Source organism: Oreochromis aureus, linkage group 15 (assembly GCF_013358895.1).
Source record: "Oreochromis aureus strain Israel breed Guangdong linkage group 15, ZZ_aureus, whole genome shotgun sequence".
NCBI classification, from domain to species: domain Eukaryota; kingdom Metazoa; phylum Chordata; class Actinopteri; order Cichliformes; family Cichlidae; genus Oreochromis; species Oreochromis aureus.
In genome coordinates, this window is record NC_052956.1 from 12,781,595 (window position 1) to 12,797,958 (window position 16,364).

Here is a 16,364-nt window from a genome sequence, read left to right on the forward strand (position 1 = left end):
GTATTCAGTTACTTCCAGTACTGTGAACAGTGAAACTGATCAAGAGACAAGAGTCTCATTACCTTGGATACAAAGCACTCCGCGATGGCCACGGGGTCTGCGTTGCACTTCTCAAGATCATGAAGAAGATCCCTGAAGCAAAAAAGTTCACAGTAGTTAACACTGTATTCCCGGGCTTTACATTTTATACCTTCTTTTGTTTCTTCCTTGAATACACACATAAATGACTCTCCCGTGGTTCATTGTTCCAACAGTTGTGCTGAATTTCACGAGTAAAATCTCGGTGTTCAAAATGAGGTGATAGGCCACTGAACAAATTCAGAACTTCCATGAATTCAAACAGGGAGCTCCTGTTTTGCAGCTGTAAATTCAGTGTAGGGACAAAAAGAACGAAAGAAACAGCCACTCCTGAAGTTATTGTTTCATGGCTAAAGCATGAGGTCATTGTGACCTCTTTTAACTGCTTTTATGTTTCCTTTTACTGGCTAGTTTGACTGTGTGGGGCAGCTGAGAAATGAATAGGTGGGAGTGAATGTTTGTGTCTCCAGACCACCATGACTGATGCTGGACCTGCCATCTCATCTGAATACAAAACTCACACACTCAAACACACAGTGTGGAGCGGTACTAGAGGCGACAAGCATGCAGACTGGGACTGATTACACACACACACACACACACACACACACACACACACACACACACACACACACACACACACACACACACACACACACACACACACACACACACACACACACACACACACACACACACACACACACACACACACACACACACACACACACACACACACACACACACACACACACACGAGGCCTGGCTGCTGCAACAATGCCTTTCATAGAACAACAACAGGTGGCACAGTCCATTTTCAGTGTTCCGTAGATTTTGTTTGTGGAGCCTAAGAGAGACGGGAGGCTGCTGGCACATTATGCTCGCCATCCACTTTATTAGGTACACCTGTTCAGTTGGTCTTTAAGGCAAATATCTAAAAAGAGCCAATCACATGGCAGCAACTCGGTTCATTTACATATGTGGACAAATGCAAATAGTGGAAGATCAGAAAATTGTTGGATGGTAGGGTCAGAATTTAATGTAATCGTCATGAAAGCCTGGATCCATCCCGTCTTGTATCAACAGTTCAGACACCCAGTGATGTAACAGTTTAGGGGGTCCCTTAATACCTATTTGACTTTTTTTTTTTTTTTTTTTTTAAACACCACGGCCCACCTAAGTACTGCTGCTGACCACAGTGTACTCATCTTCTAATGAGTGCTTCCAGCAGGGTAACGCGCCACGTCAAATCATCTAAAACTGGTTTCATGAACATGCAAGGAGTTCACTGTATACAGTCCACAGTCGCCACATCTCAGTCCAGTAGAGCACCTTTGCTCTATAAGATGTAGTGAAACGGGACAGTCACATTATAGATGTGCAGCTGACAAATGTGCAACAGCTGCGTTGCACATTTGTGCAGTTTAGAAGGGGGTCCAACCAGGTACTAGCAAGCTGTACCCAATAAAGTGACTGGTGAGTGGAGAGACAAAGCCGTTTAGAGAAGCTTTGCGGCAAATCCAGGTTGATTTTAATGTCTTATGTCATTATATTCCAACAGATATTCTATATTTTTTATTTTCTGCAAAATTTTGCAGCTGATGGATGATCTTACAGCTGAGTGAGAAGCTGGTTATCACTTTTTAGACCATGATGATGCTCATGATATTTCATTAACCCTTCAGAGAGGCACCAATTAAATGTAATTTTCGATTAAGACCATAGTGATGCCATAACAAAAAGGGTAGATTATATCAAAATATTTAATAATATTCTCGATATTAGAATAACATCTGAGGCACAAACAGATCTGTAACTCAGAACTCAGTAACAGAGTAAAACTGAATTTCAGTCAGATAACTCACATTTTAATGATTTATTGCAGCATCAGCAAATAGTTAGAGTCAAATCTATTATGGATGGAAAATTGGAGTGTTGTGTATTTAACCCCTGAATATGTTGTCAAACATGTTCAGGAATAGTTGAAATTACACCAGCATATCCTGGGAATTATGAGAGAAACAATTAATAGTGTAATATACACCTCTTAGAAAAGCACAAACATGAAGCGCAAATTATTTAAATGAGCAGAACTGCTAATGAATGCATTAAAATAACACAGATGGTTATTCCTGTGATTAAATAATATTTTAATGTAATTTAAAATGATTTTTCTTTGGCAATATTTGGCAAATGAGTCATTCAGTAGTGTAAGATTCCCGATGATATGAGAAGAAATTAGAGCCATTTAACCAAGTCTGGGTGTTATGTGAAATAAGGAAACACAATAATTTAATATCCAAATTATTTAGCGACACATGATCTCAGTTTCTGATCTCCAAAAATTCAGGAACCAACAAATATAGGAAATCTGAGTGTCTTTGCTTTATGCCACACACTCTTATTCATTATATTATATTTTTGTGACTCATGTCTGTCGCTCTGTGTTGTACCTGTTAAAGTGGTAGATGTCCTGGATGTTGCCAAATAGTGACTTTTTATCCTCAGAGCTCAAGGCCAGTCGAGACTGGTTACTTATGCACTCCAAGTAGTCCTGCAGAGAGAAAGAAGCAACAGTCTGTTAGGAGGACCAAGGTTGGCATCTTAATTGGGGCCAGCCTCGGCACACATACAGCAGCCCACCCACATAAACTCTTGCAGACACCGGAAGCCTTCAACCTCCCCTGGACAGCTGACTCTGGAAACAGAATCATACTGACAACATCCAGACACACTCAGACTCTCTGATCTTTATCTTTAGAGTGGATCTTATAAGTTATAGGTTTTGTTTCATCATTTTAAGAAGCCTTTCCCAAAAAAAAATAAAAATAAAAAGGGTTGTTGGGGAACAACTACACCTGCTAGGAAAACCAATAATAAATCCATGACTGAAACGAATCTGATTTGTTTTTAAATATCATTCTTGGGTTATCAAAAAATATGTTTAGGAACAATTTTATGAAATATGTTACTTTTGCAGAATAAAGGCAAACCTTTATGAGCCAATGAGTGACCGGTTAACTGGAGGTTCTTCAGTTTTTAATGCCTTAATCCAAAAAACAAAACAGAAAACTTAATTTTAAACAATTTAAACTGCAGTAATATGGTAAAAACACTTAACCCTGGTGTACTATGTTCAACTAAAAGCCAATTTCCTCTGTTGCTGATTCGTGTCAACACTTTGATAAGAGGATAAAGCAGGTCAACAGCTTTTGGCCCTGAAACTGTCTGGCTGTTGCTGGGAAGAACAGTTTTAACACATTGTTAAAAAAAAAACCAACAACAACAAAAAACCATGTCGCCTCAGGAAGCTTTAACTCTGGCGCTTATCACCGCCTCCATCAGTGACATTATTGATGAGTGCTCATATGACTGCTATTAAACAACAGCACTGCCAGATATCCATCTGCCCTGAAGAAAGAAAGAAAGGTGACGCGAGGAGGACAGATCGACCGGTAGCTGGGAGCAGCAGTATTGAATGGAGCTGTGTGTTTTGCACGGGGACTTTTCACTGCTTTTTATACATTTCAAAAGAACGGAACAAATAGATCAACTGATCTTGCCCGTTCTGCAGGCAACTAAAAACCAACACAACACTGCTGCAGTTACTGAGAAGTGCAGTGCAAAAAAACCCACAAAAGATTTCATCTATAAAAGCGACAGTTCAAATCAAATTTATGCGTTTTTCTTTTGACCTGCCCAGCTTTGGCAATGTGTGTCTTCTTTTGTATACAGTGAAATGACATCTCCAAATTCGAGAAAAAATGTATTTGAAAAACACAAAATTAATCTAAAAGAGCCTCTTGCTTGTGACTGAGTTACAGGATTTAATCTTTAATGGTGCTCCATGTTTCCTTTGGCTGTTGGGCAAAAGACGCGCATTTCATTTTATTTATTTTCTTTGGTGCTTTGACTAACAGTTTAATCCGTCTCCATTAAATCCAAGAGATGGCAGACATTTCTACAAACATCATCTCAAAGAAGGCCGCTAAAACAATATAGATTGGATTGAAGGGGAAAAATATATTAACGTGTTTTTGGTTTGAACTGTCCCTTCAAGCTATGAGCACATAGAAATAGAAAAAGTGCTTTTAAACAACATTACTGTCTGAAACTGGGAAAATCTTACAACACTGAGAAAAGCGCCAGGCTGCCTTCGACATGCACAAACACAACTCGCCATTTCAGTGCAGACAATACTTGTGTGTTTTTAAGAGACCAAAGACGGGGAGGGAGAGGTTGGTTTTTTTTTTTTAATGTTCTCTCCCGTCGGCCTAATTTGCAGTCGGTTGCTAAGAGTTTCTGTTCCAAGTATTGTTTTATGCATTTATTCATTATTAGCGCTGCCATTTAACTAGCTCAAGTCTGAGCTGCAATCCATTAAACAGTGTTTGGTTAGGCAAAGGCATAGAAAAACAGAAACAACTGGAAAAAGTGATCTGGATGTAAAGAGTGTACGGGTTTTTGCAAGAGCTTTAGGGCAACGTTTTGGTTCAAGGATTTGAGTTACAGAAAGAAATCGTGCTTAAAAGGGAAGGCGGTGATTATGTCTAAGATCACATAAAGAGGTCATGTTAAGATTTTGTTGATGTTGGCAGTAATGTGTAAACTGATAGTTTATTAGCCACAGGGTCAAAGATCTGACCTGGCCTGACCCGTTCACTCATCACACTCAGCTAAAGCCTCTGCAGGCTCAACAACGGGAAGCGTTCACAAACACACACCTGAGGGTTCACTTCCTGCTAAGCATTAGGCTTCACATGTGCAGGCTTAATAACTTTATTGTGTTAACCATTAATCTCCTCAAGCACACACTCCTTTTCTACAAACACACACAAAAAAAACAAAGTTGTCCTTCTGCCCTTCAGTGGGAAACTGTTTCTCCGGACACTGATGACGGGAAACAACAGAAAAGGGATGTTCCCGGATCATTTCCGGATCATGACATTGTTGGTTAATGAGGATGTAGGCTCATGCAAACAAACATCATATTCACCAATTTAACAACACTTAAGGAGCATTTAAAAAGAAAAGAAAAGAAGCCTGCAAAGTTGCAGAAAGATGAAACACAGTTGAGCCCAGGGGAGTCTGGGTAAATATTTGTGTTAAGGCTGTCACACCCTCCTACAGCAGCATGGGATTATTGAAATGCAAGATGGCTAATAATGCAGGACAGTGCTGATAACTGATGAGCTGTCGCTGTGCTTGTGGTGGCTGCTAGCTGTACTTTTCTCTTCACTGTAGGTTAACTGTGATGTTAAAAGCCCTTTTCACACAGATACAATCAGTGCAATCCATCCCCGATGCACTCACTGAAACCGTCATTAAAAAGGTAAAGTAAGGCTGAATGCATGTGTCTTCTCCAAAGTTCTAGTGACAAATTAGCTTTCTTGAAATGCAAGTGTGGTTGTTGAGTGCTGGGTGGTCTGATCCACTGATGGCAATCGGCGGGCTGCAGTAGTAGAAGCAGTAGAGGGTTATTAAGTGCAGCTTTTAAGCCCTGTTCAGTGTTTTCTTAACCTACTTTGGATACTGTTATCTTGGAGCTAAATCCCTTTTCCTATTTTCACCCTCTATCCCATTTCCTCACCTCTGATAGGAGGAGGAGTCGGAGAGGGTGGAATATCAGGAGTGAAACACCAAAAACATATCACAAAAAAAAAAACTTGTGATGATGGATCCATTGTGCACTCTGAAGCCAAACTAACACAGCCTAGACATACGAACACACGCACAGACACTTTGGCCTATGAATCGACAACTTGCCAAGGGAGGACAATGTGGGAAAAAGTGGATGAAGATTTCAAGCCACCACTTTATAATAAAGCTGCAGGATACAACATGCAGCACATACATTGAACTGAATTTAACACAGTGAATTTTTTAGTTTCACATAGAGCTGAATACAGAAACCAAAAGGCAGGAGAGACAAAAGAGAGCGACCTTTGATAAAAAAGCTCTACACCCAATCCTTAACAAAGCCACTCAGATACTGACTACAGGCAAGGTGTATCCTTGCAGTTCAAAGCCAGCCAAACACACACACAAACGAGTGCATTAGCTTGAGTGTGTGTGCATACAGTATGTGTGTGCCTCTGTGTGCAGCACAAAAGGCGCTGGTGTCATGTAACTCACCCAAACTCTGCCTGCAAGTGCAGGTGACCTTATTGCATTAAAGTTCTCCAGAAGGCACCAAGCAGTATGCGTCACGTGCATTAAATGTGTATTATCTGGCAATTTAAAGCCTTCCTGAAGAGATCAGGGTCAGGCAGTCACTGGACTGACATCCATTTAATGATTGCCTGTGTCAGGAGGCACTTCTTTCACTCAATTCCCTGCACTCTCTTCTCTGCTTTGCTGTTATTCTCGCTCTACTCTCCTATCAAAAATAAGTCTAACAACGCCAAAAATACATCTTAAAAAAAAATGTGTTTTTTAAGTAAAACTACGTAAAATGTAACTTCCTTTGTCCTTTATTTGGCTTTAATCATTTCAGGACCACTGAGATCGCTCTTATAATCCATTAAGGTGGCTGGATCCCGTGGTTTGAGACCAGAGACATAAATTACCTCGCCACCTTGAGCAACAGTAAGCTTGAACATGTTTGGAAAGGGAGAAATCGGTAAAAACTATCTAATAATAATCATTTTATATATATTTTAGTAAGACGCACCAATCAACTGCAAGACAAATACTTTGTAATCAGGATGACTTATCATTGCATATTTTAATTTCACTCACACACACACACTCTCACATGCTAAAACAACAACGCCCCCCCCCCCGACACCAAAAGAAATACAGTTGTAGTTTTTCTAACTTTTTCCCACATCTCTCTCTTTGTTTGATGTTCTGCCAAATATGCTAATACTCTGAACCTTTGAAGTTTCTGTGCATGTGCAGGATCCTTCTGTTTCCAATTTCCTTCATGTCATGTTGTGTAGCCAAGTTATATATTACTTGGAATTCTAGTCCCTTACCTCTACAATGCTACGTAGGTCCTGTACGTAGGTTCTCTCTGTGTCCAGTATTTCCTGCACCACCCGGTCCACGTATGTTCTTGGTCCCTGTCCCTGATTCGCCCGCTCCCCTCCTTCTGGGCTCAGCTCAGGCTCTGAATTTTCAGTTGGAGTCTGTGCACTGCTATATCTTCCTTGCCCTGTCCCTGTGTCCGTTGCTCCATCATTTCTGTCATCTTCCTCTCTGCATTCCAGCTGCCTCGCAGGGACCAGCTCCAACCGAATCGCCCCAGAGTCCCGGTCTGCGGTCATGGGGTTACAGTGCGGGGCGGCGACAAGAGTTGTGTGGCTGCCCAACGAGCAGTGACTGTCCCTGGAGGAGGCAGAGGAGGATGTGGAGCTGTAGCTGATGGGCCTTTCGGCGCTGTCGGGAGAGGAGTCCATGCTGAGGGCGGAGCAGTAGCGAGAAGAAGCGTGGCGGAAGGCTGGGTTGCGGAGGCAGCGAGCTGGGATGTCAACGGAGCTCAGGACTGACCCGGTGTCCGGGACCTCAGGAAGGGGAGGCAATGCATCAGGCAGGTAGCTGTAATCGTCTGGAAGGAAAATCAGGCAAAGGAAGAGATTCTCATTAATTCACTAAAGCTAAGATTACATTCATATTGCTCTGTGTTCACGTCCAAGATATTGGCTTTGCCATAATAATAATAATGCCCCAAAAGAAAAAGAAAAAAAAAAAGAAATACAACAAGGACAACAACAGCAGATTGCACACACACTCACACACTTCCTCATTTATTACAATCAAGCCCCTGGCTTGGAAGACTGCTGAGGGCTCCATGGAGTCTGGTTAGAAAAAAATACTGAAAATGCCATGGTTTAAGTTTTCCTGCATTGCATTGTCAGTGAGTTGGCCAAAAATTGTGGTGCAAATGGGTTGAACGCCTGATAGAAATTACATTTTGGGTGACTTTCCATTTACCCTGGAAGCACTAAAGTGACAGAAGAGAACCAGAGATGTACAAGCTAGGCATACATTACATAAACCACTGCACTTTGTCTTGGTGTTTAATAATACAGTTCAAAACTGCACCTCCTCATTTGTGTATCATCATCCGTCTTAAGTAATCTATGGTAACACAGCCACAGCACTGAACAGGTCGTACATCATGCCCCAGCATAAGTCACACAAAATAATCAGATTTTATTTTCATAAACCAAGATAGCACACTCTGAGGGCTTCACTTCTTTCCAGCATACAACGTCCTTTTTTTGGACAGATTTTAAAAGAAGAATCTCAATAGGAAACTTTAAGCCTCAAGGATGGACATACTAGACACTATACAGAAGTTCACAAAAACTGTCTAAATGAATATTCATGGGGAAAAAACTCAATTGCTGACCTAAACTAAAATTCTGATTATATTCACTCAGTTGAAAGGCTGTGCTGCCCTCTTTAACACTACGACTTTTATACTCTTCACAGTCTCCGTTTAGCATCCCGATTCCTTACATTCCTACCGACCACCCATCACCAACCTTCACAGATTTGCCCCCACTTGTATCCAAAGAAATGCTTTGACTCACAAGGAGCTGACAGTAATTCCAATTCCAGATGAGAAAACAAACACAACCACAGGAAACTCAACCCTTTGAATTCTTATTTATTTGCATAGACGATGATTTTATGTTTGTGTGAGTAGACATTTTCGCAAGAATACAAAAAGATTACCAGTGTAATGCTGAAAGCACGCCACTTACAGTTATGAATGAAACCCCTATTTCCGTGGAAGGCAGACAAGTTTGTGTGTTTGCGTGTGTGTGTGTACCCACAGGAGACTATTTGGCATCCAGCACATGCCAAACTGGCTCAAGACCTCGTGTTTGCGGAGAGATCCGTTAAAGATATGATTACCAGCTCCCAAGGCCCCACAGTCAGGGCAGCTGAAGTGAAACCACAAATGCAGCGTATCAGACAGAAGCCTTCCAAGTTTCCCTCGACATTTTCCAAGGTCTTGCTTCACAGAAAGGCTTTGATGGCAACAACAGAGAGCAAATGTGATGAAGCAAAGGGAAGAACAACATGCGAGAGCCTTATAACAGCTCTGTGGGGGTTTGACACCATCAAAGCTAGAAGCACCAGTGAACCGGCAGCTGCCATGTTGTGGCAACAATGATATCCAGTGCCGTTCAGGACAGCGTAGCTCGCTTGCTGCCAGTAGCACCTACTCACCCTAAGCCCATCTCACTTCAAAGGCTCAGAGATCACAGGTTCAGGTTCAAAAACATGAAACGTGAACCTGAGAACAAGCTCAAAGAATCCTGGTAAAAACCCACTCTCTCACCTTTCACACAGGTACCTCGGAGGGCTTTTAGTTGCAGCGACAGCTTCCCCCCCCCCCCCTCGGGTGGCTGCACACTAGTCAGACTGGTCCCGTGATAAGAAGATCACACTGAAGCAGCTTTTATAACATCAATAATGAACCTGTATGTAACTTTACTGGATCAAAGTTCAGATTTTTGGACCCATTTTCCATTTGCAAGATAAATGTCTATACGCACATCCGAAAGCCATCCAGTTCTGTGGGGACTTTTAGCTCTAAATTTTATAAAACAGTTTCATTTAGCAAGAATTAGACAGCATTCATACACACACTCTGCAAGAAATACGTTGGACATGGATGGAAATAAAAGGGATAGCCTAGCTATGATCTGCTTCAAAATATATCATTCGTCTTCTCTTTATAATGATCTCTAACTGGGAGCAAATTAGTGTTTCTGCCTTTCAGATTTTCAAACACTTGCTCATCAAATGGGAAGTGTGATCATCTGTCACCGACAGTTTCAGACGTCCAACGTTGTGTACAGACCTTACACCCCTTACAGGTCTGAAGGAATCTTTCAGTTCCTTGAAAAAAAATAAAAATTCCTGGGACTAAAGTTCCTCGGAATTTACCTGGAAATGCAACTGAATAAGCATATTTGCTTACAGAGTTCTGAAAGAGTCCTGTGAAGCTGTAGGGACTGCAAGGTCTGCTGATAATGTCTCATAATGCTTGCGACACACCTTTCACGTGACACGTTTATCTGATCCTTTGTTAACAGATACAAATGAGAGTTTTAAGTCAGAAAAATCACTTAAGCCCTGCGATATTATCAGCCATATGTTTCCTCACGCTGTCAAGCCAGTTTTCTAAATCCACCTCTCAAAAAAACCCAACAATGAGATCTAATGAGCTCCATCATATCTTTCTCTAGTTTTAATTTGGCTCCGCTAGTGTGCCAAGAAAAACAGGAAGGATCTGGAGCACCCAAAAACTGAAGGCGCATGAAACTGCACTTCCCTCAGACAAGTTTGGAACCGATTCCCTGTGCATGTGTGTCCATGCAAATTTCTGCAGTGCCAAACCTGATTTTTTTCCCCCTCCCCTAACGAAAACATCAGATAGTAGAAAAACAATTTGCTGGGCAAAAACACTACACGGATAAACCAAAGGGCCTTGGCTTTTTTATAAACACCGCACTGCCTTCAAGTTACCATACACAATGGCCAAAGGGTTGTATAACACATCACGCCATTAATAGGTAACAGACAGTTTTCTTTGCACTTTGACAAATCTGTGATACTTCGTTTCTTATCACAGCTGCTAATGTATGTGTATCTATAATGTGTGTGCATGTTTCACACAAAATGCATTAGGTTTATCACTCCAAAGATAAGACTAACTAAGCTCATAACTTAATGGTCCTTACACCAGCCATTGCAGCTAGATATGGCCAGGCAGTGTGCGCACACGTGCAACCTGCACACATAAACACAGACGCACGCTCATGCACAAACACACAAAGAGAGCAAATACAGAGAAGCCAAGCTTGGAGTGAAACCCAAACATCACAGAGAAGATTGCCCCATCGTGTGTTTGCCCAGCCCCTCCTTACCACCTCCCAGCTTCATGTTTGGGGCACACCCTGTCCGTTTCCTGGGTGAAATGGCTCCTTCAGTCACACAGACACACACACAGACACACACACACACACACACACACAGAGCAATGATGGCCAGTCTTTAGTTACCTCCTGTCCAGATTATGTTCAACTTGATCCTTGTAAATGATCTCTAATTATGGTCCTAAGCATGTAGGTTGGGACTGTGTCTCCTCTGTGTGTGTGTCAAATGTCTGTGCATATGAGGATTAGGCTCGTGTGTGAGGGCCAAGTTTCCTGCCAGAGCAGAGGGAGAGAGAATCAGTGAGTGCCGGAGCAACCTGGCTTCAATCTCTGGCTTTCATTTAAACTTTGTAAAGCACCCTGGCACAAGAAGCTGAGGGGTGCTTTACAATTCAGCTATGCTTAATATGTTGACCATCAGACCCGTCTGTAAGGCAGACAGCAACAACTAAAAGGAAGCAGACCGAAAACTGTGCAGACACAGTAAAAAGAAACAGTGGTAAAAAACAATGAGTCACATTTTGTGTTTTACTGTTTAAAGAATGCGATGGTGGTATTATAAAATGATTTAAAAAAAAGAATCCAGTACAAAAGAACCTTTTCGTAGTTTCAGAAACAATCCCGTTCATCTGGATTTTATTTAAATTTTTTTCTTCACATGCAATTTAGTGGTGAATGAGCCCCATATAAACTATTAAACTTATCTGAAATTACTGACCATGAAAATAGTTTTTCATGGTCAATCTCCACCTCAACCCTGCAGAAACTTGGGAAATGGACCATCTCAGTCTCTCCGTTTGTTTTCAGTTTCTGCAGGACAGAATTAACTGAATTTGACATAATATGTCTGCGTGCAGCAGTGCATGCAAAAAGCAGCTTATGTTATGGATAACTATGACTCTGTGAGACCAAAACAATGACAACAATGGAGAGGGAACCAAGTCAGTAACTTGGAAGTCAGAAGCGAAACAAAGAAGAGCCTTTCTGACACAGTAAACCCAACAATAAACTACAACACAGCAACCATTGCTGTTCTTTGTTTTCGCTTCTGACTTCCAAGTTAAACCAGCAGCTTTGCAGGGAGCACTTACATTAGAAACTTTCTTAATCTTAATCGGTTCTGCTGTTGAAGATCAGGTAAACTTCACTAACTCACCGTTTCAGAGAACACAAAATCTACTTTTACATATCTGCTAAATATTTTATGGCAAGCAACCATATAACTAACTCAACAGTCTCAATAATTATTTTTAACAAGCAATACTGAGGAAGATGTAAATCTGGCTAGCATAACTGCCTGTTGTGTACGTCATAAAATGCACTGAAGTGCTCATTTAACAACACTTTACTCCAAAGTATAAAGGAGTCAACACCACTTCTCCTTATTAACGTGCATTAAGACCATTTAAAATATAAATTTGTGGAATCAGTCACATTCACAAGACTGCCACTAACACACATCAAAACACAGAGTGCATTCACATGCTCACATTAACCCGCTACAGCGTCAGTTTTGCTCCATTTACAAAGTTAGTCAGACAAGCCTCACTACCAGTCCAGCTAGGTTTAATGACTCATGCGGCACTCAACTTCAGTAACACACTTTATGGTCACCTGAAGTGTTCTTTGTTCTGGAGAGGTCAGTAAACAGCTGTTAGCAACCTTCTCTCTTTATGGCCCTCAGGATCCTTACAAGTAGCTCAGCAGGCACAAACAGCTATGCGAGTGCTTTGTAAAGGACATGTGAACCTCCAAGGGGTAAACAAGTTCAAAATGTTTTGAAGTATTATGTCAGCTTCAGATTTTGGACTGAAAAACAATTCACATTGTTTATTTTAAGTTAAGTGGTATCCTTAATCACTGGGTTTGTACAAGAGTAGTAAACTGAGCGCAGCAGTTTGGGGATTCCAGAAACAAAGCCGCCATGCTACTTCCAGGGAGTATCCCTCAGCAATAAAAAACAGGCATGTCAATACGAAAGAGGGGATTTTTTGTTTTAAACAAAAAACTGGACATATGGAAAATACCCACTTGGTATGGCTAGCTTGGTTTGGTGTGAGTTAAAGGAATCTTACAGAGTGAGAGGGGGACTCAGGTAGGAGGGGAAACAAAGTGCCAAACAAAAAAAAGGCGGGTATGCTGTGAATTAGGCCACATGTGCACAAAGATCTGTTTATGCACACACACAGATGTTCAAAAATTCATTTCTGCATGCAAGTCCACAGCAATATTTAAACAAATGAGACCCTTATGGGAATGGAGAGGCAGAAAGTACAAACTGACTTCTTTAGGAAATGAACTAAAGTTCTAAAAAATTCACCAAAAACAGAATACAGTATAGAAAACAAACTATGGTTTGTAGCAGCTTTGTAGCATTCATCCCTTTCCTGACAAAAGGTATCCTAATCAAACCACCTTCCTTAGAGCCAACTTGACATGGAAAAAAAAAAAACTCATTACAAGCAAAGACAGCCACTTCACAACCCTCAAGAAATTGCTCCAAGCCACCTGCTTTATGAGGATGATTCAAAGGTTAAAGATTAACACAGATAAAAAGACATCAACATGGTAATTTGCAGCGTGACAGCATGGACAGACCGGGCATATCAATAAGCTCAGGCTGCATCCCCCTCCCAACCCTCTGAATCATTCCTGCTTCCATTTGTTTGCTCACTCCTTTCCCCCCCAATTTAGGTCATTTTCACCAAATTCCAACTATCCTACCCCTCTCCTAATTCCGGCCATTTTCTTTCTCCCTTCCTGTCATTCTTCTCTTCCCTCCTCCTATTATGCATTGAAGCTTTTAATGTGTTTGGCAGCTCATAAAGTAAGTCTGCCAAGTTCGCTGTGTGTAAATATGAGCTGCACATTACATTCCAACAGGCTCAAACCATGCTTCTGCAAGTATATACTTTACTATGTAAAAATACACATTGACCAGCATGCATATAGCACATGGCTGCAGACCACCGGGGCTCATATTTGCTTTTGGAGTGCATGTGTTCATAACACTTGCCTTTCACGCTCAGAGCACTTATACTCAGATAAATGCAGCTTTCCTCTTGTATAGCCATGACTGTATTCCAACTGTCGTGCTGTTGGAGCTGTGGGAGGGTTTAAAATGAATCTACACAAGTTCACCGGAAAAATATTTACCTGTAAAGAACCAGAATTTGAAGACAGGAGTGAGCGCACCAGACAAGACTTGACCACACACTTCGCACATCTCAAAAAGCCTTCAATCAAAGCTGTTTGTTCGTGTGTGTTCTTGTTTATTCTTCACCAAGCCTACCAGATGGCAAATGAGTTCAATGCCATGCAGTCTGTTGCTGACTGTGCATTTTTCTGGTATCCAAGAACTCTAAAATCATAACTAAATTCAGAATATGCTATGATGATTGACGAGAATGTAAAGAGGAAGATGGAAGTAAAGCAGCCCAGTGGTCTTCACTTTGGCAGCATCTTTGTAAAGTCGTCAAGCAATCAGACTTGTGCGACTGCAACAGAGTGAGAAACGAGGAGGAGAGATCCCAGAGGAATGAAAGTAGGAAGAAAAGATGAGAAGAGAGGCCAAAGGTCGAAAAACACCCACTCCACTGCTTTTTCTCGTTTCCATTTCCCACTCTCATGTTGAATCCTGCCTTTTGTGACACTTTAACCAATACATTTTCTCTCCATTTGAAACCAATCTACCAAATTCTTTCATCTTTTTTTACAGGCTATGGAAAGGTTCCCGATCTTCCGCTGTGTCCACTTAAGGTCAACCTCTGTTTCTGATAGAGATATAGACTTGATTACAACTGACGCTAAGGACCTTAAAGTGTCAGCCTGGATTTCACACTGCAGTCAAACAAATGTAGAGAGCAGAGGAAAAAAAGGGGTGGGGGACTGCAGAGGTGGGAGAGACAGAGTGAGGCGAAAGATGGGATTTGAGACATGGGGTGGGGTTTCCACTGAACAGCTTCCCAATAGACCAACAATGACCAGGACATGTGTTATAATGGAGACACTTTGGAGGACTGATGGAGGAAAATGAAGCCTTCTTTCTTCAGTGCGTTTCTGTGCACATCCGCCAGCCAGATTTAAAACTTCACTTTGCACGTTATCGCTGGTAAAGCCTGAAGTTTGAACTCGATCTGTGACTCAGCAGACCCCTGGGGTTTCATGGCCTCACAAAAATAGTTAAAGTCAACACACACAACTGGCAGGATAATTACAAACAAATGCCTTCGTCTTTCACATAATTACATAAAACCCTTTAAATGATTAGAACAGCCACCGCACATAGGTACATTTACACACATTATGTACACAGATTAACACATTTTATCTCCATGTTTACAAGATGCGAGTTAAAAGCTGAGCCTCTGGCTGAGACTCTCTGTTACCGACACTGCGGACTTGAGGAATGTGCAGTGTGCTTTTAGTTGACAGCACCGGTGTTTAGCTGTGGGAAAAGCATTCACCAACAACCCATCCCTATTTTCAGACACTCAGTGTCGCACCCACTCCTGGGACACTCACGCGACCCTTTGCCGCACACGCCCTTCACCTCCCTGCGAGAGTGACACACTAGCCTCATTCTCTGACCTTGCTGGATTTCAGCGTGCTTTCTGCAAAGATTCATCAGTTCACAATCTCTTTCTACATGAGCCATGAGATCTCATTTGTTTAAATTGCCCCAAACCTCCACCCGTCCAGCAGCTGTGTGCCTGTAGCGCCTTGCGCTAAGTGCTCATGATTGGAGGGGGCAGATGTCTGACCAGATGACTGGACAAGCAGGGTGCAAGGAGGACGACGGAGGGGTCCATTGTCTCCTGCATCTCTAAACCAAAGAGTTTGCTCTAAACAGTAATTATTCCCCCTCCTCTTCCTTATGCCCATTTGTAGCCTCCCCCCCAACTGCTGTCCACAAGGCTCTAATTTGGGTCACAGGCTGTAGAATGGCATCTCAACACTCAGTCAAACCTACACCCGGGTCAGAGGACACTGAGACATGTGTTGGCTTTCAGAGACATGAGGATATACAAGCAAAGTAGAAAATAATTTTAAAAGGTAATTTACATGTGGATTTGAACTGATGCTTTGAATTTAGCTACCAGTGAAAATCTACTTTGGTAAATAAACACACAAAGTTTTGTAATGTTCTGCAGCAGCAGATCTCTATTTGTAACTGCCAACAAGTAAATACAATATCTAACCACTGTAAAAGAACACCAAAGGCTGTGTGTGTGTGCGTGCACCATCACCTCAGCATCACAAGGAGTTTAACTCAACAAGCCTGCGAGAAAACAAACATGTTTCACTCAGAGCCAGAGGTGAGGACAACAAGCAGAAGACGCCGTTAACTGAACAGCGCTGACAAGAGACCAGCGCTCCAAA

General features: G+C 41.8%; 1 protein-coding gene across 5 annotated transcripts in view; it reads right to left on the reverse strand.

Moving 5' to 3' along the window:
* LOC116310775 (pleckstrin homology domain-containing family G member 1) overlaps positions 1–16,364 on the reverse strand; it is a 61,814-nt gene that overhangs the window by 16,814 nt on the left and 28,636 nt on the right. For all 5 annotated transcript variants that reach the window (XM_039599273.1, XM_039599276.1, XM_039599275.1 and 2 more), the window contains exons 2-4: positions 7,059–7,630; positions 2,532–2,632; positions 63–132 (exon numbers count right to left, since the gene is read on the reverse strand). In XM_039599273.1, coding sequence (XP_039455207.1) covers positions 63–132; positions 2,532–2,632; positions 7,059–7,630 — 743 coding nt within the window. The remainder of the gene's footprint in view (positions 1–62; positions 133–2,531; positions 2,633–7,058; positions 7,631–16,364) is intronic.